Source organism: Rhinichthys klamathensis, unplaced genomic scaffold (genome assembly GCF_029890125.1).
Source record: "Rhinichthys klamathensis goyatoka isolate OS25496 unplaced genomic scaffold, OSU_Roscu_1.1 h1tg000296l_1, whole genome shotgun sequence".
Classification (NCBI taxonomy): domain Eukaryota; kingdom Metazoa; phylum Chordata; class Actinopteri; order Cypriniformes; family Leuciscidae; genus Rhinichthys; species Rhinichthys klamathensis.
Genome location: NW_026606815.1, coordinates 519,708 through 543,613, shown reverse-complemented (window position 1 = coordinate 543,613; position 23,906 = coordinate 519,708). Strand labels below are relative to the sequence as shown.

Below are 23,906 nucleotides of genomic sequence, written 5' to 3'. Positions count from 1 at the left end.
CAACTTCCACTGATTTAAGCAACCTCATTACACAGTTAGCACATGAAATAGGACAGTCCATTTCAGCACAGCTAAAGAAGGGAAGTGAGAATGAGGAGAGAATGACTAGCAGCCAAAATGTAGGGTTAGGACCACTTTCTGCTGATCCTCATTCACTAACCATGACTGGTGTAAAATTGGTGATGCAATCTGATGTGAAAGAGCCACCAAGCTTTCGTGGCGATAGCACAGACAAACTTTCTATCCACGAGTGGGAAGAGCAGATTGACCTCTATTTAAGAAAGAGAGGTGTGCCGACAGGAGAACAGGCTCAGGAAATTATGTCAAGACTTGGAGGGAGAGCGAGAGACATAATCAAAATCACATTACGCAGTAACCCATCATTAAAATCTGGTGAAGACCCAAGAGTTATTATTGATATCCTAAAGCAACACTTTAGTGAACTGACGTGTTCTTCAATGCCACTCGCTGACTTCTACAACACCCTACCCACAGTGGGAGAAAACGCGATGGATTACTGGATTCGCTTGAATAAAGCTGTTGACGTGGCAGAGGAGTGCTTGAAGAGGCAGGGACGCAACCTTGAAGATCCAAGTAAAGAGGTAACCATGATGTTCGTTAAGCACTGCCCAGACCCAGCTCTTTCTGCAGTGCTCAAGTTCAAAACTGCTGACAAGTGGAAAGCTAGTGAAATTCAGGAACGCCTCTGATCACCAGACACAACTGAAGATTCAGCAGCAGCGAGCCAGATCGAAACGTTCAGGTGCTGAGAGATATGCTTCTACAAACATCCAGGCTGCTGCAATTGATGAATCAACTCTGGTGGGTGCTTCAATGAGACCACAAAGCCAAATGGACGCTGTGAGTGATGTTGGCACATCGTCTGATGATATCAGCATCCAGAGTCTCATAGCTCAACTTGATCGTGTGTTAAAGCAGAACCATCAAGCAGCAGTTAAGGCACCATACATGTCAAGCGGATTCCAGTCTTTCCGAAAGCCATGCAAAGTTTGCAAAGCGACTGACCACTCTACTACCATGCATTGGAGGCGAGATGGGTTGTGTTTGTATTGCTTCAAAGCAGGACATTGGAAGAGAGAGTGTCGTAAGGCAGGATCTGGAGCCAGTGGTCCTGGTATGCATTCAAGCCAGGAACAACCACCGTTAAACTAACAAGCCTGCATATGGAGAGGGAATGTGCGGGTGAACAAAATCAAACCCTCAACGAAAAAGATGATGATGATTGGGAGCAGTGGTGTGAGCACACATCTCAATCAGAAGGTGTTCAAGTAGTTCTGCAGAATTCACAAAGAATTGAACTATTTAGTGAATTATTCTATGCTCCAGTAATCGTGAATAAGACATTCAGAGTCAAGGGAATGTTAGACTCCGGCTCCATGGCTTGTACAGTAAACGAAGCAACAGTATCTAAGATGATTGAAGAAAATGTAATTACTACAGGCAAGCAGTTAAAGGAGCAAGTCATTCTGATTGGCTGTGGGGGTCATCAGACTCATCCTAAATGTGTGTATGAGGTGGAGATAGAAGTGTACGGTGTGCAGTGTTTCGTTCCCATTCTTGTGGTCCCAGGGCAGAAAGATGACCTCATTCTCGGATCTAACGTCATAAAGTATCTCATGCATGAAATGAAGAGCAGTGACGACTATTGGAAGGTGACCACTCAGGCCTGTGATATGTCGTTGTCTCCTGACGCTTCTCAATTTCTTGATATGATGGCAGGGTTGACAAGATGGCAGGGTGTCGATACTCCTAACAAGATCGGGACTGTGAAGTTGACACAAGCTGTAACACTTTTGGCTAGACATGAACATCTTGTATGGGGCAGGCTGCCGACCAACACCCCTATGTCCCCCGGAAGCACAGTGATTGTTGAACCTACATCTTCAAGATCCGTGCCGCGAAATATTCTGGTTGGTCGGGTGGTTACACCTATGTGGGGTGACAGATACGTCCCCATGAACATAGTAAATCTTTCTGATCACCCTGTGACTTTGAAGAGGAATTGCAAGTTAGCTGATGTATCGCCCTGTATCGCTGCTGAAGATTTTACAGTTTTCCAGAACTCCAGTCATGTTGAGGCTAGTGAACAAGTAATCAGTTATCTAGAAGCAGACAGTGAAGATTTTGGGAAGCAACTTGCAGAAGTTGGTTTGAAATATATAGACCTCAGTTCGTGCCAAATCAGTCATTCTACCAAAAGAGAGTTAGTTCAGCTTTTAGTTAGATATAATGACATTTTTTCAAAACATACATTAGATTGTGGTGAGGCGAAGGGCTTCTCTCATCGTATCCGCTTGATGGATGAACGACCATTCCGCCTTCCTTACCGGAGAGTTCCACCAGCTCATTACCAAAACCTGAGGCAGGTCTTGACGGAGATGGAGAATCAAGGCATAATAAGGAAATCCATCAGTGAATTTGCATCACCATTGGTCATGGTATGGAAAAAGGATGGCAGTCTGAGAATTTGCACTGACTTTAGGTTGCTCAACGCCAGGACTCTAAAAGACGCGCACCCACTCCCGCATCAATCAGATTGTCTGGCAGCTCTGGGCGGAAATGTCTATTTTAGTACTATGGACTTAACCTCTGGCTTCTATAACATTCCCATGCATGAGGAGGATAAAAAATACACAGCATTCACCACACCACTTGGATTGCATGAGTACAATCGTATGCCACAAGGTCTGTGCAATAGTCCGGCTTCGTTTATGCGAATGATGCGGAGTATATTTGGTGACATGAACTTCACCCAGCTATTGTGTTACTTGGATGACTTGCTGGTAATTGCAGCCACTGAGAAGGAGGCCTTAAGTAGGCTTGACGTGGTATTCCAGAGACTCCGTCAACATAATCTGAAGCTGAGCCCGAAAAAGTGTCACCTTATGCGCACTTCTGTGAGATTTTTGGGACACATCATCGAAGGGGGTGGGGTTGCTGTGGACCCAGAAAAGGTGGGTGTGATTTCCCGCATGACCAAAGATGATCTTATGGAGGATGACGGAGTCACTCCTTCTGTGAAAAGAGTAAAGTCTTTCCTGGGTATGGTCTTTTATTATCAACATTTCATATCTAATTGCTCTGCCATTGCCAGACCATTGTTTGCCCTCACTGCTGGACAGAAGAGAAAGGGTAGAGGAAATGTCACAAGAAAGGCTGGTACTTTCAGAAAACTAAAGCCCTCCGACTGGACACTCGAGTGTGATGCAAGTTTCAGCGATCTAAAGGAGAAGCTGTTGAACTGCGCAGTCCTGGCGCATCCTGATTTCTCAAGGCCCCTGATTCTGTCCATAGATGCTTCTTTAGATGGTTTAGGGGCGGTATTGTCTCAAATACCCCTGGGCGAGGACAAAGCAAGGCCCATCGCTTTTGCGAGTAAAACACTCAGTGCTTCGCAGAGGCGATATCCAGCTCACCGTCTAGAATTCTTGGCCCTCAAGTGGAGCGTCTGCGAAAAGTTTAGCCATTGGCTTAAAGGCCACACATTCTCTGTCTGGACGGATAACAATCCTCTGACATATATAATGACTAAACCGAAGCTTGATGCCTGTGAACAGCGATGGGTCGCGAAGCTCGCACCTTATACCTTTGAGATACGCCACATAGCAGGCAGCAAGAACATTGTGGCTGATGCTCTCAGTCGAGACCCCTTTTCAAAGACAATTGGCCATAGGCTGCTCAATGAACAATATGAGAGTTTGTTGTCTGAAGCTGAGGGTATTAGTGAGGAAGGGATTCAGGATACTTTCCGACTAAAAGTTCAATGTCAGCGGCAAGGGTCGGAGACTGACCCAGGAGAGATCTTTCCAGTGATTAGCCCAGGTACATGCAGTGTTGGCGACGTTCATGCCATTTGTGAAGCTCATGACAACTGGGAACGGGCAGCAGAGTCTAGGGCAGTGCAGTTGATCCAGTCTGTTCAACAGTTTGTACCATCAAGTCTGGACACATTACCTGAACTCTCGCTATTAGAACTTCAACAAAGACAGGAACAGGATCCTAACATATCTGTGGTCGCTCCTTTTGTGACTCGCAGGAGAAGACCTTCCAGACGTGAGAAAGCAAACCTCAATCCAAGTGCACTTTCTCTCAGTAAACAATGGGAGAGACTTACCTTCCTGGATGGGCATACTTTATCGAGTGAGCAAGGACCCGTTGAGTAAGCACAGAAGACATCAATTTGTGCTCCCTCAGAGTCTTAGAGCCAAAGCGCTGAGTGGCATTCATGACCTCGCTGGACATCAAGGGCAGGCAAGAACGCTTCATTTAGCGAGGCAACGATTTTACTGGCCTAAGATGGAGCAGGACATCAAGTCTTATGTTAAATATTGTCAAAGATGCATCCTCGCTAAAACGCCTGAGCCATCCGCTAGAGCCCCGTTGGAGAGTATCAGAACTTCAGCACCCATGGAATTGGTATGTTTGGATTTCTGGAGCGCAGAAGACTCTAGGCAGAACTCTGTTGATGTGTTGGTGGTCACGGACCACTTTACAAAATTAGCTCACGCATTTCCATGTGCAAATCAGACGGCTAAGCAAGTTGCCAGAAAGCTGTGGGATCACGTTTTCTGCGTCTATGGCTTTCCTGAGCGTATACACACTGATCAGGGCGCTAATTTTGAGAGTGGTTTGAGCGCAGAGCTATTAAAATTGTCAGGAGTTGCTAAGTCGCATATCATCCAATGGGCAATGGCGGAACTGAACGATTTAATAGGACTCTAGGAGCTATGTTGCGTTCTTTGCCCCTCAAAGCTAAACATCAGTGGCCGCAACAAATTCAGACTCTAACATTTGCTTATAATGCCACTGTGCATGAAACAACAGGTTTCTCACCTTTTTATCTCATGTTTGGCCGTGTGCCGAGACTTCCGGTAGACGTGATGTTCAAACAGGTACTCCGAGATCCTGTGGTGGTTGATTATAGTAGTCACGCCAAGACACTAATCTCTCATCTCCATGAAGCAGCAACTATTGCGCAACAGCATGCTGTCAAAGAACAGAAAAAACAAGCTCAGGGATATAACAAGAGAGTAAAAGGCACTCACCTAAGTGTTGGAGATCGTGTGCTGATTGCTAATAAGGGAGAGAGGGGAAGGAGAAAACTTGCCGACAAGTGGGAGTCAACCCTGTATGTTGTCATCAACCGGAATCCCCAGACACATACCTACATGGTACAGGATGAAAAAGGAGCTAAGAGAGTTGTACATCGCAATCTTTTGTTGAATATCAGCTTCTTACCCATTCAGACGGAACTTGGAAGAGCCAGTAACCCGTATCTCAATGACTGTGATGATGATGGGGAGTCAGTTGCTCATCCGCAGCTCCAGGATTCTGCAGATTCCTTGGAAAGTGAAAGTTCAGAGAGACGGACAAGCCTCTGGGTATTAGACGGAACAGAACATTCCTTGGGTCAAAGCTCACAAAGTGAAACTGGATCTGTGCAGTTCCATACTGAGGGTGAACAGCTGAGTCAAGATGGTGATTGTCCTGAGAAGCTTTGTGATGATGGCAGGCATTTTACAGAGCCTTTTAATGATCAGACAGACTGTTTTAGTCTTGATTGTGACAGAGACAATCCCATAGTGGAGGAAAGAGACAATCCCATAGTGGAGGAAAGAGACAATCCCATAGTGGAGGAAAGAGACAATCCCATAGTGGAGGAAAGAGAGATGTCCAATACAGAACAGCCTAGTTCAGAAACTAGAGACCAAGACACTCAGGGTGTAGAGCATACTCAAGAACGAGTTACACGTGCTGGAAGAGTGGTTAAGAAGGTCAATCGTCTTATTGAATCTATGGCACAAAGACAGTTAAATATTAAATCACTTACAAACACATTGGGTAGAAAGTCCCAGTCACTACTCACCTTGTTTTAAGAGTTATTCTATAGTTATTCTAAGTTCATATTCTCTGATACACTCGAGTCTTATCCCTGTGACTGTAGAGTAATGCATTTGATGTGATATAGATGCTATGCATTTGACTTGGATTTATGGTTTGAAACCTGGTGTGGTGTAAAAGGCATCATTTTATTCTGGGAGTTTTTTAAGGCCTGATCACCCTTGAACTTCTCTTAACCTTTTAAGGAGGTAGCTTTTTAAGGCTGAAATGGGTAGAGACATTTAGGAGATCCCAGTCAAGTGTATACGTGAAGTTGGTTGAGTCTTTTTGGTGAATTCAGAAGGGGGTGAATGTAACAGGTATTAATTATAACTTGTGTTTTATTTTAAATTCACACAAAATCCTTATGGTTTCTGTTAGAAATTAATATCCATATGTGAGAAAAGGAAAATAATTAATTTTTATATATATCTTTATGAGTTTTGCGTTCGTCGCAGTTGTGACGTCATTGGCGCGTTGTGCGCGCTCTCGCTTCAGTCCGCGGGAGATCTGAGCAGAGCGAGGTATGTGTTTCGTGCACTCCTGATATAAAGTTTGTTAAAAGTGGAAAAAGAGTTATTAATTAATTGATCTGTGTTTTGTCGGGATGTAAATGAGTATGCATGCCATTTATCTTTCCTTTAAAACAGTTTTACCTGTGAAAGTGAAGTTTTAACCGAGTAAATGCAGTGCGATGTTGTATGTTAGTGTAAAAGTTGGCCTGTGAAGCGTGACTGTTAATTTCTCTTCTATTCGACTATTCGGCAGGAGCTGGCTTGATTACACAACCTGATTTTATACAACAATTTAACAGCATTTTCCCAACTTGGTATTTCACAGGTATGGTTAAACATTTTGATGTGGTTTTGTGATTCATTGTGTTTAAAATTTAATTGGTTCTATGTATAAACCAAATGCTGGAAATGTGGGTGATGGATATAAAATGAGTTTAATTTGAATAAGTGTTTGATATATTACAAACAATGTCAATATATATTTTTATATTCATTCATTGGCTGTTTATGTATGTAGAGGACATTTTCTATATAATGCAATGTTGTAGGCCTATGGGATGTGATATTATTTTAGTTATTGTAAATGAGATTCTGGCTGTAACGTGTGCTTTCGCTTCAGTCCGCGGGAGATCTGAGCAGAGCGAGGAGCTGGCTTGATTACACAACCTGATTTTATACAACAATTTAACAGCATTTTCCCAACTTGGTATTTCACAGATAAAAGAATCACTGAACCAGCAATTTCGACTCCAGTCTTTATTCACCACCACCACACACAACACAACGCAGAGGGGTAGCCGAACCGGCTACAATTGCACATAGCCACACTGGACCAGCGGTTTCGAAAATGGACACAGCCTTCGAATGGGAGAAAGTGCAATATGGCGGAATAAGTCCCGCCTTTTAGATAAAAGAGCCAAACTCATCGCGTCACTGCAGCTGCTGTTAGAAGCTCCATATGCCATAAAAACAGTCAGGGTTCTGAGATGCGCGCTTAGGACTGAACATGCGCATTAGCTGCTCCAGCCTGAAAAATAAGCTTTTTAACGCTATTTGAGTACATGAAACCAGATTTATGATACTGTTGTTGTCAGATTTCAAAAATGAAATTTAATCGTAAGCTTGGTGAACAGCTTTGGAGAATTTGATATTTCTCCATTCAAAGAGAGGAGCTTTACTTGCATGACTGAACTGCCTGAAAAGGCATTTCAAAGATGGCCGGAGGCTTGCATGAAAGGGACTTTTCCTGAACGCAGCATCTCTTCTGTGATGTCGTGTTTACTGGCGTGATGGCGGGACAACCTGTCACTCACATGAGATCACAGCAATAGCAAACCACAACCATCCAATGATCCAATCAATTCCTAATGGACAAAATCAAGTCCCACCCAACATTTTTTTTTTCTTGTTTAAGCCATTTCACATCACAATAGGAAAGAAAAGACTATCACAACAAAGTTTCATGCTAGCTTTAAAGGAGCCGTAGGTAAGATTGTGGCCAAAACTGGTACTGCAATCACTTTCAAATGTAGAGCGGTGTATCCCCTCCCCCTCCTCACTGACTCGAGGTTGCCAGATAGACTGCAGGATCCAGCAGGAACATAGGCTGCTACAAGAAGTGGTAACTAGAGCAGAGCTGGCAACCCGGATGCAGCAACACTACTGACTTCGTGATTGGTAGATAGGTGGAGGGTGGAGCATCAGACCAAAACACAACATGACAACATCAGTTGAGGGCTGCAACTTCACTTTTTAAATGACAATATCCTGGCCGGACTACTGTTGTCAGTGATAGAAGTATTTGTAGTGAACATGATTTCTTATGTCTAGTGACATATCAGGGCCATTTTTTGATTAATTGAAATACATTTCTTACATACAGCTCCTTTAAACACTCTTTCCAGAGTTTGTAGGCATGCAAACAAGCCTTTTTGTTGGCTACCTTCGTATTCTGTCTACAGAGGGAGCAATTTTCAATTTTCATACATATTTTATCAGCTCTGTATTTTTTTTTAAATAATTGGTTGAGTGAATCACTCACTCATAACAATAACACAAAATACCAATGTAATGCTGAAACAAATAAACATGTTTTTTAGTGAACAGATTCAAAAGAATTGAGACATTAAGAGAGGAATCAAACAACAAAATAACAGTGATAATATACATTCAAATATTAATTGATCTAAAACGAATACATTATGGCAAAATAATTTGAATAAACCCAGCATAATAAGTATTTGTTTCGTAGGCCTATATGGGCCATTCTACAGAGTTGGTTCACAGTCAGAGTTGGAAACGTCTTGAAATATTTTTGTCTTTTTCCACAAATTTTGTATGTATGCAAATTGTATAATATCCAAGGTACACATTTCTAGTAATTGTGCAGTTAATTATCATATTGTAATTTCAGAAAGTTTTGGAATATTTTTCCTCTCCCCAAATTGGTCACTACCGAAACACAATAATAAATAATTTCATAAGAAGGCTTATATTGACCTATTAATATTTTGTTTACATCTACATTGTACATATATTTTTTGCTATTTAAAAAAAAAGTTTTCACAGGTAAATCAAGAACAATTACAATTTTAACAATATTTCAAGTGTAATTTATAAGATTTGTTGCAATTTGAATCCAATCTTTCTTTGTAAAAGGCATTAAGTTAATCATACTGATTTAAAAGTTAAGGATTCATTAGTTTGAATATACATTGAACCAAACATATATATATATATATATATATATAATAACATCTTAGTTGATAATTCAATGTACTTTATTTTAGACAAAACATCCCATGTTTCGGTCGTGGTGGCACATTTTCGGCAGTGACAGTATGTTTTGGTAGCGACCACATCACATTACAGAATTTTAACTCACATACTAAAACATACTAAGATAATGTACTGTACTAAAATTTGGTTTATTTCCCCCAAATAAATGATTATGTGTTCCTTTTTGTCACTACCAAAACAATGATGACATGTTTCGGTCATGTTTCGGTAGTGACAATTTTATACTTTTGAGCCTAGAATATGCTAATCAGCACATGGTGCACAGTTCTGAACAGTTGTACACACATAAAAACTAAATTTTAGGGAATAACACCCAAAATGTTTTGCTTAATTGCAGAAAAAAGGTGTTTTGGTAGTGATGTTCCTTAAAGTTACACACAGATTTTCAGACTTTACAACACATTTCCCTCAAAATGATAGTACTTATCTACAATGAAAGAGAGGCTATAGGGATGGGCGTATCGATACAAAGTATCGATATATATATCGATACGTTGAGTATCGAAAGTATCGATACTCAAATAAAAATATCGATACTACCGTTTTTTTACCCCTGATTTTGTTTATTTGACAAGAAGTTCAATGCGTATGCATTGAATTGGATGAGTAATGTTTAGTAAATAATTGTGTAGTAACTATTTTCCTGCTTATCTCAACACACGCAAATGCTGCAAGTCAGAAGCAATCAATCACAGAGAGCATTCACACACTGCCGACAATGCATTCAAACAGGGCTGCGTTTCCCAAAAGTATCACGAGAAACCTTGATGCTTTTGGGAAACGCAACCCAGAACAATGCTTAACAGAAGACAGAAAAACATCATATGTTTGACCTATTTCACAATAAACTAATTTAAATTGTAGCCTACATAGTTTGTGCAAATAAATAGTTTTTTTGAATGTTAAAAGTTCACAGTTCTATTCTGTAACTAATTTTATAAATCATACACTGTCAGAATAAAAAGGTTGCATTTATGGGTGCACTGGCAGTCCCTTATGAAAATTAACATTACAGTGATCATAGTTCAATTAGGCCTATAATATTTTGTAGATTTACATGGTTACCACTATACAAGTAAACATTGTAACCACGTGTAAATAAAAATATAATCTAATAAGTTCCAATTTAGGCGTATTGACTGTTAAAATGACTTTAAAATATAATGTTAAGTGGGTATCATAACCCATTTTAATCTTAGTAATTCAACAATTTAAGAAATTTTCAAATTTAAAAGTATCAATATCGGCGATAGGCTACTGGCCTTGAAAGTATCGGTATTGCATCGAAAACAAAATAAGTGGTATCGCCCATACCTAGCTATGAGAGACTATTTCCTGATCAAAAATGTAGGGGTGTGGTTAAAATCAGTCTCCGCCAATGTAAAACACACACTGTTTCGGTAGTGACATGAAAATGCGGGACACATTTTTTTTTACTTAAAGTTTCATGATTTAAAAATAAAATATCAAATATCAAAAATCAAAAAGCTATTTTTAAAAACAATATTTCAATATCATTTTCACAAGTTGAAATTTAGAGGTTAGGGTTCGGGGCAGCCACCTCCCAATTGAATGTACCCACTAAATTACGATTTTATGTATATTAAGCTTACTTATAATTTAAATATTATTGTGGGATTCAATAGATAATAAAACGATCTTAGTAAACATCTAAAATTTGAATACTTAAATGCTTTTTAAATGTGTTTTTTGGTTGTGGGACAGCAGTTTGCACCAACTCTGTAGAATGGCCTGTGATGTTACATCGTAGATGTTTTGTTTAATGCCATTTACGCACTCGGAATTATCGTAAATAGGCTACTAGCTGCCCCCTCTCAAATCAAAATTTGTAATCACGACTTCAGAAAAGGGAAGTAGGAAACTTCCGATTGTACGTGAAGGCAGAATAACAAGTTGTAGTCAACGACCTTGAAACTGGATTTAAGAAAAACTACACTTCCCATCTCTCGCAAGGCCCAACGCGCATGAGCGGTAAGCGCCATATCCTGGTACGACCTTCTCGTATAAATAGGCAGGGTTACGAGTCAGAGTTCGTTAGAGAATAGGAAACCAATGATTCCCATATGTCCAGTAGTCTCCTTCACCTATGGTGAGTAAAATTGGGTTTTTAAAAGCACATTGAGATATCAGTGCGCGTTTCAAAAAGGGAGAGGATGTGTTTGGGATCATGTTACGGTGGTGCGGGGATCGTCGGCTTTCTGTCGTCGTAGTTTCCTGCGTGTTTTCTTCCTCCGCATGATACGGCTCTTCATCATGGTTGCCATTTCGCACAGTCGCTTACCCTCCATGAATCTGTCTCTTTTTTTCAGTGCCCAGCCGGCTTGGTGAAGATGCCAAAATGGCCACCGGCAACTACTTTGGATTTACCCACGGTGCGGCGGCCCAGTACAGGTAAGGGCCACGATGTTTAATGGGGATTGCGCTGATGGTGGTGGAGGTACAGTAATGGTGGGATTTGGCCCCGCTGCCTTTGTTGCTGGATTTGGGTGGGGGTAGGGGAGGGACTGGCGATTGGCTATGTTTTCTGCCTCGAGATAAACGGCTGGAGAGAAAATGATGCATTCTCACATGCATTTTACATACCCATGTTTAAATCTAGTGTGATATTTGTTCTTTTTTATAGAGGAGAGGCGTTTAATTTTTTGATTCTGGGGACCATCACAGGGGAAAAATGTAATTGATGGACAAAATACAAATAGGAGGTTATAATACCGCTATATAATTTAAAGCTATTTCTTTATATTAACATTTGGTGTAACTAGTGACCAGCAGGTGCACAATTTAAACCGGTGATCATAGTTTAAAATAAACAGGTGGTATAATATCTGTAGATTTTAGTTATGAATGTAACATTTTTGGTTTGAAACTAATGGCCGAGGTTTAGTAAATATTTGTTTACGTTAACTTCAGACTGGTTTGCCGCATGAATAGACACGACTCCTATCTCAGAGTTTATTTGCAACACGCGACGTTTTTTGGATATTAGCACTGTTGTGATGTGAACTCATTCTGATATTCACTTGTTTGGATAAACTGAGTTTAGTCCGAGCAGCCATGAAGTAGACTTCAGCTGTCAGTCATCTCTCCTCCAGCTCTGCACTAGAGCAGCTCTGCGCATGCGCGTCCAGCTCGACGCTCTTCTTTAAACCCAAGTGTTTAAGACGGAAGCGCAAAAAGCCAAATTTACGTGGTCGCGCCACGCTATTACAAAAACTGATTTGACACTTTATCGTCGTTAAACAAAATGTTTAAATCTAGCCGAATAAATTATACATTTTGTGCGTGCTTTGGAAGGCCGATGTCTTGCGCCTCAAGGACTCTTTGAATGTCACTCCTGATCCACTTTTTAAAGGGTTTAGTAGGCCTTGGTTGACATTTTTCAGTTACTTGTTTTTAAAGTAACGTTAATTCTACTATTCCCGTTTAGGTGTTTTTTCACTGTTCCCTGTGTTATTTCTCATAAGCTGGATCTTATTTCTGACCAGTTTTCCAAGGCCTTAGTGTTTGCTATTACATTGAGCTTGATGGCTTGACATTTTGGGAATATTTGCAGTTTATAGATTGGTGGATGGTGGTTAGACTCAAGTTATTGATTCATTTAGCTCTTCTAGATTTGAGATGCCTTTGGTGTATGCTGTGTTATAGCTCGAGATGTGTGATTTCAGCTTTTAGACTGATTGACGATTAGAGTAAGAGAGAATTAGTATTCAGATGACATTTTGTCTGCCTTTTTATCAAGAAAATGCTGCACTAAATCATTTAATCCATCACTGATTTGATTTTCTACATGAATCTTCTGTCAAGCCAATGGATTTGGTGCATTAATTCCAGCCATCAGAAAAGGTTATGAATTAATCTCCAAGATAATGGCCCGGTTTCACAGATGGGGCTTAGTCCAAGCCAGGATTAAGCCTTAGTTCAATTAGGGCATTTAAGTAGCTTTTATGAACGTGTCTTAGAAAAAAATGTTACTGGTGTGCATCTTGAGAAAAAACAATGGCACGGACATATTTTATATGTCATTTACATGTTGCTTTCAGTTAAGACAGTTCAAATAATGCTTTTTACTCTAGGACTAGATTTAAGCCTCTGTGAAACTGGGGGAAAATGTTATGGAGCGAGTTGGATGTTAACATGAACATCTCAAAATATCATATCTACAGAATTCGAAAGTTTTTTTTTTCTTGTCCTTTAAAAAAAAGTTAGCAATATTGTTTGTGTAATGGAATTTATGAATTATAATTTTTCATATGCTTGCATGTATAATTAATCCTTGCATTTTAGATCTCATGTCAACGTCAGCTACCCTTATGTCTTAGAGATATTAATTTTTGTTAATTTTATATTAAATAATTGCACATGCTTTAGTTCAGCACAGATGTTGGTAAGTTGGCAGACTAAGTTGTCAGTGTTGTCATCCAAGACTCTGGTCCTCTCCTCTGCAGTCAGCAGCCGACCGCTGGGGTAGCATACACCCACCCCACTACAGTGGCCAGCTATACTGTGCATCAAGCACCGGTGGCGGCGCACACTGTAGCGGCAGCATACGCCCCTACAGCCGCCACGGTTGCTGTTGCTAGGCCTGCACCAGTCGCTGTAGCAGCTGCGGCTACTGCTGCTGCTTATGCAGGATACCAGCCAGCCCACGCTGCCACGGATTACGGGTATGCACAGAGACAGCAGGAGGTACCCCCACCACCACCTCCGGTCACCTCACAAAACTACCAGGTAAAAGAGAGGAGCAAATTTGCTTTTTACTTTTAGTTCTACTTTCGTACATTACTGTTCAAAAGTTTGTCAGCATCAGCAAGATTAAAAATAAAATCTATTATTGGGTTTGTCCTGAAAGGATGCATTAAATTGACAAACACACAATGTTACAAAAGATTTCTATTTTGAAAAATTGTTCTTTTGAACATTCTATTCATCAAAGAATCTTAAAGTATCACTGTTTTCAAAAAAAATATTAAGCAGCACAACTGTTGTTGACACTGAAGACTGGAGTAATGGCTGCTGAAAATTCAGCTGTGTCATAACGGGAATAAAATACAATTTAAAATATATTAAAATTGAAAAGTTATTTTAAATTGTAATTTTTACTGTATTTTTTTAATCAAATAAATGCAGCCTTGGGGTAGTCTGGGAAAACCCAGACAACTTCTGGCAAATTTAGATTTGCTCTGAAAGTTAGTCTGGCAAAGAGCTCATTCAAGCCCATTTCCAATCCGTCGAAATCGAGGCACCAATCAGAAACGTCGGGGCGGGCTTTACACGATGATGACAGTGCTGGGATTTTGCAGCCTACATTACAAAGATGGATCCCGCCGTCGAACATCACTCGTTCGAATCAGCTATCGCGTCTGTTTTAAGCGATTTGAACGTTTCCTTTTTGTTAAAAACCGAGCAAAGAACAACACTCGGAGATGTTTCTCCGCCGCTCTGCATACGTTATCTCCTTCATCGCTCTGATTGGGTTTAGGTCTATCCGCAATGTCCGTTGGTGACGCCCCTCTGGAAATGATTTGTCTATGACGCTTTGCCAGACCATAACTCAGTTACAACTGAGAAATGGTCTGGTTTTAACCAGGCTAGCCTTGGGGAGCTTAACTTTTAAAAACACTTGTCCTTGTCCCTTTACTGTTGCAGGACTCCTATTCATATGTGCGTTCCACAGCTCCGGCTGTAGCATATGACAGTAAACAATACTACCAGCAACCTGTGGCTACACCGGCTGTGGCTGCTGCAGCAGCCCAGCCGCAACAGACTGTGGCCGAATCCTACTATCAGACCGGTATGCTGGACACATCTTGGCATTTAAATGGAAAGCAATATTTTCATAGTTCTGTTTTTATCTTTGTAAATTATCTTGTATCAGTTTATTTCCAAATGTGAAAAGCCTTAGTGTTCCATAAAAGCTTTAACATTTAATTTATTTAATCATTATTAATTAAATTATTTATTTTCCCAATGCTATCTGAGGGCACAGAATGAAATCAATAATCTTCTTCAGGTCACCCTTTAAATGATCTGTATTGCAAACTATCCTTTACAACTTTGTTTTACTCCTCCCTCTAGCACCTAAAACTGGATACAGCCAAGGCGCCACTCCTTACACCCAGACCCAGCAAACGCGTCAGGTTACAACCATAAAGCCAGCCACCCCCAGCCCTGCCACCTCAACCTTCTCCATTTACCCAGTGTCCTCTGCTGTACAGCCAGCTGCCTCTGTAGTCCCATCATACTCTCAGAGTCCCACCTACAGCACCAATGCAGTCACATACTCTGGTAAGAATATCATGCTTCTATTCAAAGGCATTTGTGGGTTTTCTTAGTTCCCAGATTGTTGATCTGATATTATGTAGGCCTACACTGAGCCCTGGAGACACCAAGTTCTCATTTAGGATTGTCACCAACAACTATTTTGGTAGAGTAATCGGTTGATTATTTTGACGAGTAATTGGATAGTTTTTTTTTAATTTTTTATTAAAAATAGACCTAAGGGTAGTGGTGTAACGATACACTTATTCGTATTGAACCGTTTGGTACGCATTACAAACCGAACGATATAGTGGCCGAGAGGTGTAAAACAAATCACAATAATGAAAACACTAGGGGTGACCCCGAATAGTCGAAGATTCGATGCTTCGACAGGAGGAGCCTGATTCGACTAATCTCACGGTCGAATCTTCGCAGATGTGTTATTAAACGAGGATTATGTCATTTTGGCTATATGAGTGTGCTCAATGTCTGATTTCACATAGAACTACTGGTTTTCTGTCAATACGTTAATATACAGCCTATTATGATAATGCTGTCAATAAAAATGTGCAAAGAAATAAGCTTTTAATAAATATTTTTTAACGTGCGTGCAGCGTGAATAAATCCAAACACCCCGTGACAGATTTAAGTTTCACTTTCGATCCGTGTCCGACAGAGGAGCGTCTTGTCGGCAGGGATTTAAATCTTTAAAAATGTCTGGGATAAGAAAATCTAAAGATGCACACCATCAGAAAGGATATTCTCCAAGGCTGGATTTAGCATCAGGAAAACCATGATCGCACTTCTGCCGGCCAACGTTAACAGGCTGGTTTTCCTCGGGACGTTCTAAAACACTTAACGTGAAAAAAGCTTTTAAAACGCTTGAATGGCCCTTTTACGTGCTTAATGTATACACAGTAGGCTAAGAAACCTTGAGAAACCATTCCATGTGCAGATAAGCAGATGAACCCAGAATATGAACGCAACGCGTTTCTCAGATAGAAAGTCACGTAAAGCTTTTTCTTTAAAGGTTTTCTATGGGAGGAAAATGCTTAACGTAGCCTATAATAAAACGCGTTGCTTTCATATTCTGGGCTCATCTGCTTTTCTGTAGGCTATCTAGTATGCTTTATTAATAAGGTGTGTACCGAATTTGATCTTTTAATATAACAGTTTTAGGACAAAGCCTTAAGCGTTTTTCACGTTAAGCGTTTTAGAATGTAGCTATTTTATCCGCGCACACAATTTGAAAAGACTCAAACGGACACAGGCCGAGTGAAAGACTGGATTTTGTTTTTTCGATCAGGTATGGGTACAAGTGATTTCAAAACATTTCAGCCGGTTCTAATTTGATTTTTGGATACTGTGAAGTTGAACACGTTTAGCTAAAAAGACTGCCGCTCCAGTTAAGCGTTTATTGTTGTTTCTGCAGTTAAAAAGACAAAGTTGACAATCCTGGCCATACTTTCGTTATTTTAATAATTTCTTTATTTTTATTTTATTAATTGATCACTCGGGGTGATCTAATTGAACTATTTGTGACTTTTGTTTTGAATATTTGTTCCCCTGCACTTTAGGCATTTTGCACACATTTGTTCTGCTTCTTGTGACTTGATTCTGACTTATTTCGTTTTGTATTTTTATTTATTATAGATGTATATTGTGTTAATTGTTGATTATTTTTCAGTGCATCGCTGTTGCGCTGTAGGGCTACTTAGCTCGTAGTACAGGCAATTCAGCCGATTTGATTTGCATGTGAAATGCAAATCATATCTGCAGTGTGGCCTTTCTGCAGTTATTTATGTTATTTCTTAGTTTTATTGATCCAAAATGTTTTTATAAATTTTCTTCTATATCTTTGTGTGATGTTCTGTACATCGCGGCTTAAAAATGTTAAAACCCCGCCCCCTCCCCAACACCACACACATGATTCGACTATAGGCAGGACTTGACGAATCTGATTCGACTATGAAAATCCTTAGTCGGGGACACCCCTAGAAAACACAATAACAAATCCAAAAACAAAACTACACAATGGCAAGTCTAAAAACAAATTGACAAGGACGATTCGTGTTAGCAGTCGCGCTGTAGTGACCACCACAACGTTGCCCAACATCAAATGGCAAACGTAATGAAAGTGGAACGAAACTGCGCTACTAATTTGTGATTCACAGACCGTTTATCAGTTTGGACCAATGTTAGTGCAAATTGAGCTGATTTTGGTCAAGCGACACTGTTACTAAAAAGCGCTAAGATCCAGTAAAGAAAGCATTTGAATTCGCCACAGAAATAACTTCGCTGCGAGACCTAGTGAGAAGCATTAAAATTTCTACGTTATTAACCTTAGATCAAACAGCGCTGACGTGGAAACCAGGAGAAACATTGTGCCATGCCCATGAATGAACTAGTTATATAGCCTGGTCCCACCAGACTCTCGTACATTTCATTTGTACAGAGAGTCTGGCCTCGCTCCATTGACAAGCTTTAATTTCCTTGTAGGCGGGTACTCTGTTGAAGTTTAAAACTATTGGATCTGCCCAGACCCACTCTGGATCTGCCATAACCAATCGCTAACGTTTGGTTGTGAGTCTCGTTACGTATGACGACTCAAACTAGCGCACAACATCAACGTCATCGTTCTCAGACACTCCCTCTGTTCGCTGATTGGACTGGTAAAAAATTGACCGGAGAAAACCAAAGAATACACCACAAACCCAGACGTAGTACTGAAGGAAAATGAAAATTGAGTGGAAGTACGTAGGAGGGCGGAGCCAGGCTACTAGTTATAGGCTTTAAGTCCACAAATCAGCAGCATTCACCAAGGATTTAATGTAGTAACACTAACTAACCATGGAAGTTTGGCAGGAATCAGAGTTTCTGCTAGAAAAAAATGGTGCCGTCAAAGTGAACGGCAGAGGTTTCGTTTTGCGGACATTTTGATGATATGCCGGTCAAATATCGCCTCTTAATTAGTCAAGTTGAGGAAAACTGGAGGCAGGCTATGTAACTTAAAAAATGACATAATCAGGCCGTATAGAACGCAACATGTTATTATTAGCCTAACTTTCAAATAGACGGAAAAAAACATGAACGTCCGATTGGCGTCAATCAACACCAATTGTTTTTTACTATGGTTTCACACAAATTCACTTTTTGAAACATTGAGGCAAGGATGTACCTAATACAAATAAATAAAACACAGGGCTTAAAGTATTCCGGCACCGTGCCGGACCTCCGGTGTGCGGCTGTGAGGAAAAAATGATTATTTTCGCATGTGATTAATTTTTGTCCAGCTAACGTGTTAAAATATTTAAGCAATTAACGCAGCATCCGTTCTTTGTCATCCTTTAGCTAGGGTTATGATCACGCTCTTATTCACGCAAATGCTTTATTAAACCACTCATGCGCATTCAACAAACAGCCCATGACCGCTCACAATCGGCAGACCAGTCTGGCATCTAACAACCAGCCCAAGTTAGCTCACAGTATGTGGATTAGTCTGGCATTCAACAACCAGCCCAAGTCAGCTCATAGTCTGTGGACCAGTCTAGCATCCAACAACCAGTCCAAATCAGCTCACAATTTGTGGACCAGCCCGGCATCCAACAGCCAGCCAAAGTCAGCTCACAGCTTGCGGACCAGTCTGGCACCTAAACAACCAGCCCAAGTCAGCTCGCCATCTGTGGACCAGTCTGGCATTCAACAACCAGCTTAAGCCAGCTCACAGTATGTGGATCAGTCTGGCATCCAACAACCAGCCTAAGCCAGCTCACAATCTGTGTACTAGTTCGGCATCTAACAACTAGTCCAAGCTAGCTCAAAATCTGCGGACCAGCCTGGCATCCAACAACCAGCCAAGACGAGATCACAATCTGTGGACCAGTGTGGCATATAACAACTAGCCCAAGTCAGCTTACGGTCTGTGGTCCAGTATGGCATTCAACAACCAGCCCAAGTCTGTTCACAATTTGTGGACTGGTATGGCATTCAACAACCAGCCCAAGGCAGCTTACGGTCTGTGGACCAATCTGGCATTTAACAACCATCATATACCAGCTTACAATCGGCAGACCAGTCTCGTATCCAATAACCAGCCCAAGTCAGCTCATAATCTGCGGTCCAGTCCGGCATCCAAAAAATAGCCCTAGCCAGCTTACAAACTGTGGACCAGTCTGGCATTCAACAACCAGCTTAAGCCAGCTCACAGTTTGTGGACTAGATCTCAGTGGTCTGCGTGTAGCACAAACTGGCTACTAATCTGTGGACCATCCTAGTGGCCTGCAGTCAGCATAAACCAGCTCTCAGTCTGTGTCCCAGCCCAGCAGTTTGCAATCAGCACATTCCCGTTACCAGTCTGTAGACCAGCTCAGTGGACTGCAGTCAGCATAAACCAGCTCTCAGTCTGTGTCCCAGCCCAGCAGTTTGCAATCAGCACATTCCCGTTACCAGTCTGTAGACCAGCTCAGTGGACTGCAGTCAGCATAAACCAGCTCTCAGTCTGTGTCCCAGCCCAGCAGTTTGCAATCAGCACATTCCCGTTACCAGTCTGTAGACCAGCTCAGTGGCCTGCACTCAGCACAAACTCATTATCAGTTACCAGTCTAAAGTAAAAAAAAAAAAGAAAAAAAAAAAAAAAGTTGCCCTCCGAAGAGAGGGGAGGGGGGGGGGGGGGGGTTGGAGGTAAAAAAAAACTCATGCGCGACAAGACAAAAGAGAACGCGCTTTCAGTGAATGTCCTCCTGACACGTGCGCGCGCGTACACACGAGATGCACAGAAAGACGCGCGCCAGTATCGAGTTCTCTTTCGCGCTTGAACGAACAATTACACACACACATTTATGCCAAAATGTCAGTTGTCGAGTATCCTGACAAGAACAGTCTTAAATGAGTTAAATACAATCTTAAATGGAAGGGGAAATCAGTTTCGAGACATCAGTAGATATAATATGAGTGATACTGGCTTTCATTCATAAAAAGACGGCATTAAGATGCAGCTGTAATACTTGAAAATAAATGGTGCCATTGAACAGAAGTCAGTCTGCCCCCCCCCCCAAAAAAGTTCAGGCTCAGGAGTTTTTTTCACTTTAACCCCTGAAAACATCTCCAGTTAACTAGCAGATCATTCATTTAGTTTGCTATTAAATAACAGATCTAGCGCTAAAATCTGTTTTTAAAATCAAGCTGAGCGCTCGTGTCCGCTGCTATCAGTTGCATGGATGACGCGCTGCGCGAGTTGCGCAATCTTCACTCGGACGCGCATTTCAATCTATCGCCGTTGCGTAGACTCTCCTATTCATTCCGGTGAAATCACAAAATAAAATACACACAAATGTGTCCCTGCTTGATATAGGCTGTAACCACTGATGAACATAAGCTATTCAGTTTTGATGAGAGAAAAAAAAAACTGTAGCCACGAGTGCGCGGATTAGAACCACTGATCTATATAATGAGATGTTCCTGATTCACCATCGTCCGTCGCGTCTGGCCTCTGAAAAAAGCTTTTAAGCCTAGCCTGTCTGGGCCTGGCCATATTTGAAACGTCTCACTCAATTGTTCGTTGTTTAGGTCTATATTACAGCCGTTTTAGGCGTGCGCTTTATTTGAATTGCTGCATGCGATGTTTAATAACTTTCAAACGGTAGAGCCTGTTCCTTTATAACATAGCCAAAGGTCGGTGTATTTTTGCTTTATACATTTTAGGCTTATTCTCAAATTCATATTGTGTTAGGGGGCGGGATTATTACGCAATTTTAATCGGACAATTTGACCGGAGAGATTTTAATTTTGTCGGACATTTAATTTTTTTCCCGGCCAATGTCCGGTAATTACCGGACAACGGTGACCCTGGCAGGAATAGTAAAATGCTTTCAAGTACGTCAAATCTTTTTCCATTACTTCAAAACTTAACTTATAAAACTAATTTAAATATGATAATATTTGTGTAATCTTTGAAGGATGAACAAAATATTTTGGTCATCACATTAAAAATAACAACTTTCAAGATGTAGGAAGACATTAAATTACCATTGTAACCAGTAGGTGGCTGCCATTTCCACTCCCATATATATATATATGTGTGTGTGTATGTGTTTTTTTTAATGCTTTTGCTTTTGAATTATTTCGATATTAACATTTGAGGATAGTATTTTTATTCATAATCTGTAGCCTTGCAAACTTAATTTACAGAAATTACAATGTGTTCTTTTTATTTTAAGTCTATTTATTACCACGGCATTTGTCAGTAATAGTCAAAATGGTGGAAAATGTGAATAACTGCGCTGCAGGTTGATTTAAGGTGTGCCCCTAAATTTTCTGCTTGTCCGCCTAAAATTTTCAAAAGTCTGGAGCCCTGTACATGAAAATAGGCTACATCAGTGGGAATACTTCAACTCATTTACGCTGACATCACCCCAGTGAGTCAATAACTGGAACTAGACGAAAACAAGTAGAAACACGCACCTATAGCACTACGTGGGGATGCAAACTATCCCCACAGCATTTAGTGGACATTCTCATCTTTCTGGAAAAAGCTGTTTTTGTTTTATATGCTGCTAAGAGGACACCCCAGAAGATGGGTCTAGTATAGCTCCATCATTGTTCAAGTAAAACAAGATAATACTTTATGATGTTAGTTTTAATAAATCATTTTTTTAAAAATCAATGAATTTCTCTGGCATTTATTTTTGCTGTATCGAAAACGTACCAAAACCTGACACGACTGTCATATCGAACCAAACTGTGAATTTTGTGAACCGTTACACCCCTAACCTAAGGTGAACAATAGCCTTTAAAATGCATATAATAACAATGAAACTATAATAATTGGTTCAAATAAAGTATCAAAAGCAAACACTGCTAAAATACATAAAGGACATCGACTTAGAAGGATATTGATGTATTATCCTGTGTTGGCGTAGGTTTATAAATTATTTGCGTTACAAATCTGATGAGATGCCGCACGTTGCGTTCTCAGATGAATTTATAAGCAATTCAAACTCGCAGCATGCAGAGATGGAGTTTGAGACAATCTCCACAAATGTAAATGACAACAGTAAAACACAAAGCTCGTCAGACATTATATGCTTTACCAAATCGTCCCCTTGGAATTATAAGGTTCTATCTGCGTTCTCAGCAGTTTTGAGACATTGAACTTTAAAGTTTTTGCATTCCATTTGAACAAGCAAATAACCACTTATTTGCATGTCGCGGTATACACGGAATAAAAAAATCTGTCACGGTTGACATTTTCTACCGCGGTAATGATATATACCGTCATACCGCCCAGCCCTACGAACGTATAATCCTGTATCTGAGGCAAAAATTACTAAATATGTAGCGCGAGTTATTCTAACTCCAAACAATTGGCCACTGAACCAGCTGATAAAATCTTCCTTTGATTCGATCCGTGATTACAACTCGACACTCAAATTAGCCGATCACATTTTACTGATGCGCGCGTGCAAAAGCACTGAGAGAGAGCGCGTGTGTCAGTTGTTCACCGGGCTATGGTCAAATAATGACGCAGTTACAAGGTGTGTATAACTTAAACTACTTAGTCAACACAAACAGTAGAGCTGCTCGGTTCATACTGCTCCTTCTAGTCACTTCTGAACTTGAACTTCTCTCGATTAAAGCTCCAGGTTGCCAGATATCACAAAAAGAGCAAAACAAGCCCCTTAAACGAAGTATAATAAGCACTAAGCAGATTTAAAGTTTAATTGCACCGATAGGAGTTGTATTTAATATGAATCATTTGGGGGTAGTTCATCTAAAAGTTGATGAGTATGTTTTGTTTACTATATTTAGCTATCAAAATAGTTTACCAAATAAATAATTTACTAAATAAAAGAAATCAAACAAGGTGAAGTACTTTTCATTTCTAAAGTATTTGGGTTTATTTATTATACAAAGTCCTTTTTGTAGATTTTTCGAGAATAACATATACATATATAAATAACTATATCGTGAAATATATCGTTACCGTGAAATAAAATTAGTCATACCGTGAAATGCAATTTTGGTCATACCGCCCACCCCTAGCGCTGAGGGTTCAACAGCCTAGGAGTTCACAATATAGCACTGTTATGCACCATTTTAATATATCGTGCAGGCTTGGAAAACAGGCTAATGCGATTCATGGATTCTCGTCCATAGAATGCGCCACTTCCGATATTGTCAGATAAGCAGCACAGGTAGGCTAAATTGCAATCGAGGAGTTATTTTATTTTTTAAACGAGTACTCAAATTAAATTGAGGAATCGTGACAGCCCTACTCATTTAAAGGGTTACTTCAGGATTTAGCATTAAGCTTTGTATTAGTAGAAAACCTGTAGTATTTTCAAATTACCATGCTTTCCACCCTCATATCCCCCTGAGACGAGAGATTTGTATTTTTTTTGTCTGGAAAAAATC

General features: G+C 40.4%; 2 protein-coding genes across 3 annotated transcripts in view; one reads left to right on the top strand and one right to left on the bottom strand.

The window, feature by feature from the left end:
* Positions 1-23,906, bottom strand: part of sub1b (SUB1 regulator of transcription b) — a 137,459-nt gene that overhangs the window by 18,959 nt on the left and 94,594 nt on the right. The window lies entirely within an intron of this gene.
* zfr (zinc finger RNA binding protein) overlaps positions 11,173-23,906 on the top strand; it is a 40,779-nt gene continuing 28,045 nt past the window's right edge. For both annotated transcript variants that reach the window (XM_056270035.1, XM_056270036.1), the window contains exons 1-5: positions 11,173-11,325; positions 11,546-11,627; positions 13,682-13,964; positions 14,883-15,027; positions 15,312-15,521. In XM_056270035.1, coding sequence (XP_056126010.1) covers positions 11,289-11,325; positions 11,546-11,627; positions 13,682-13,964; positions 14,883-15,027; positions 15,312-15,521 — 757 coding nt within the window. In that variant the 5' untranslated portion in view covers positions 11,173-11,288. The remainder of the gene's footprint in view (positions 11,326-11,545; positions 11,628-13,681; positions 13,965-14,882; positions 15,028-15,311; positions 15,522-23,906) is intronic.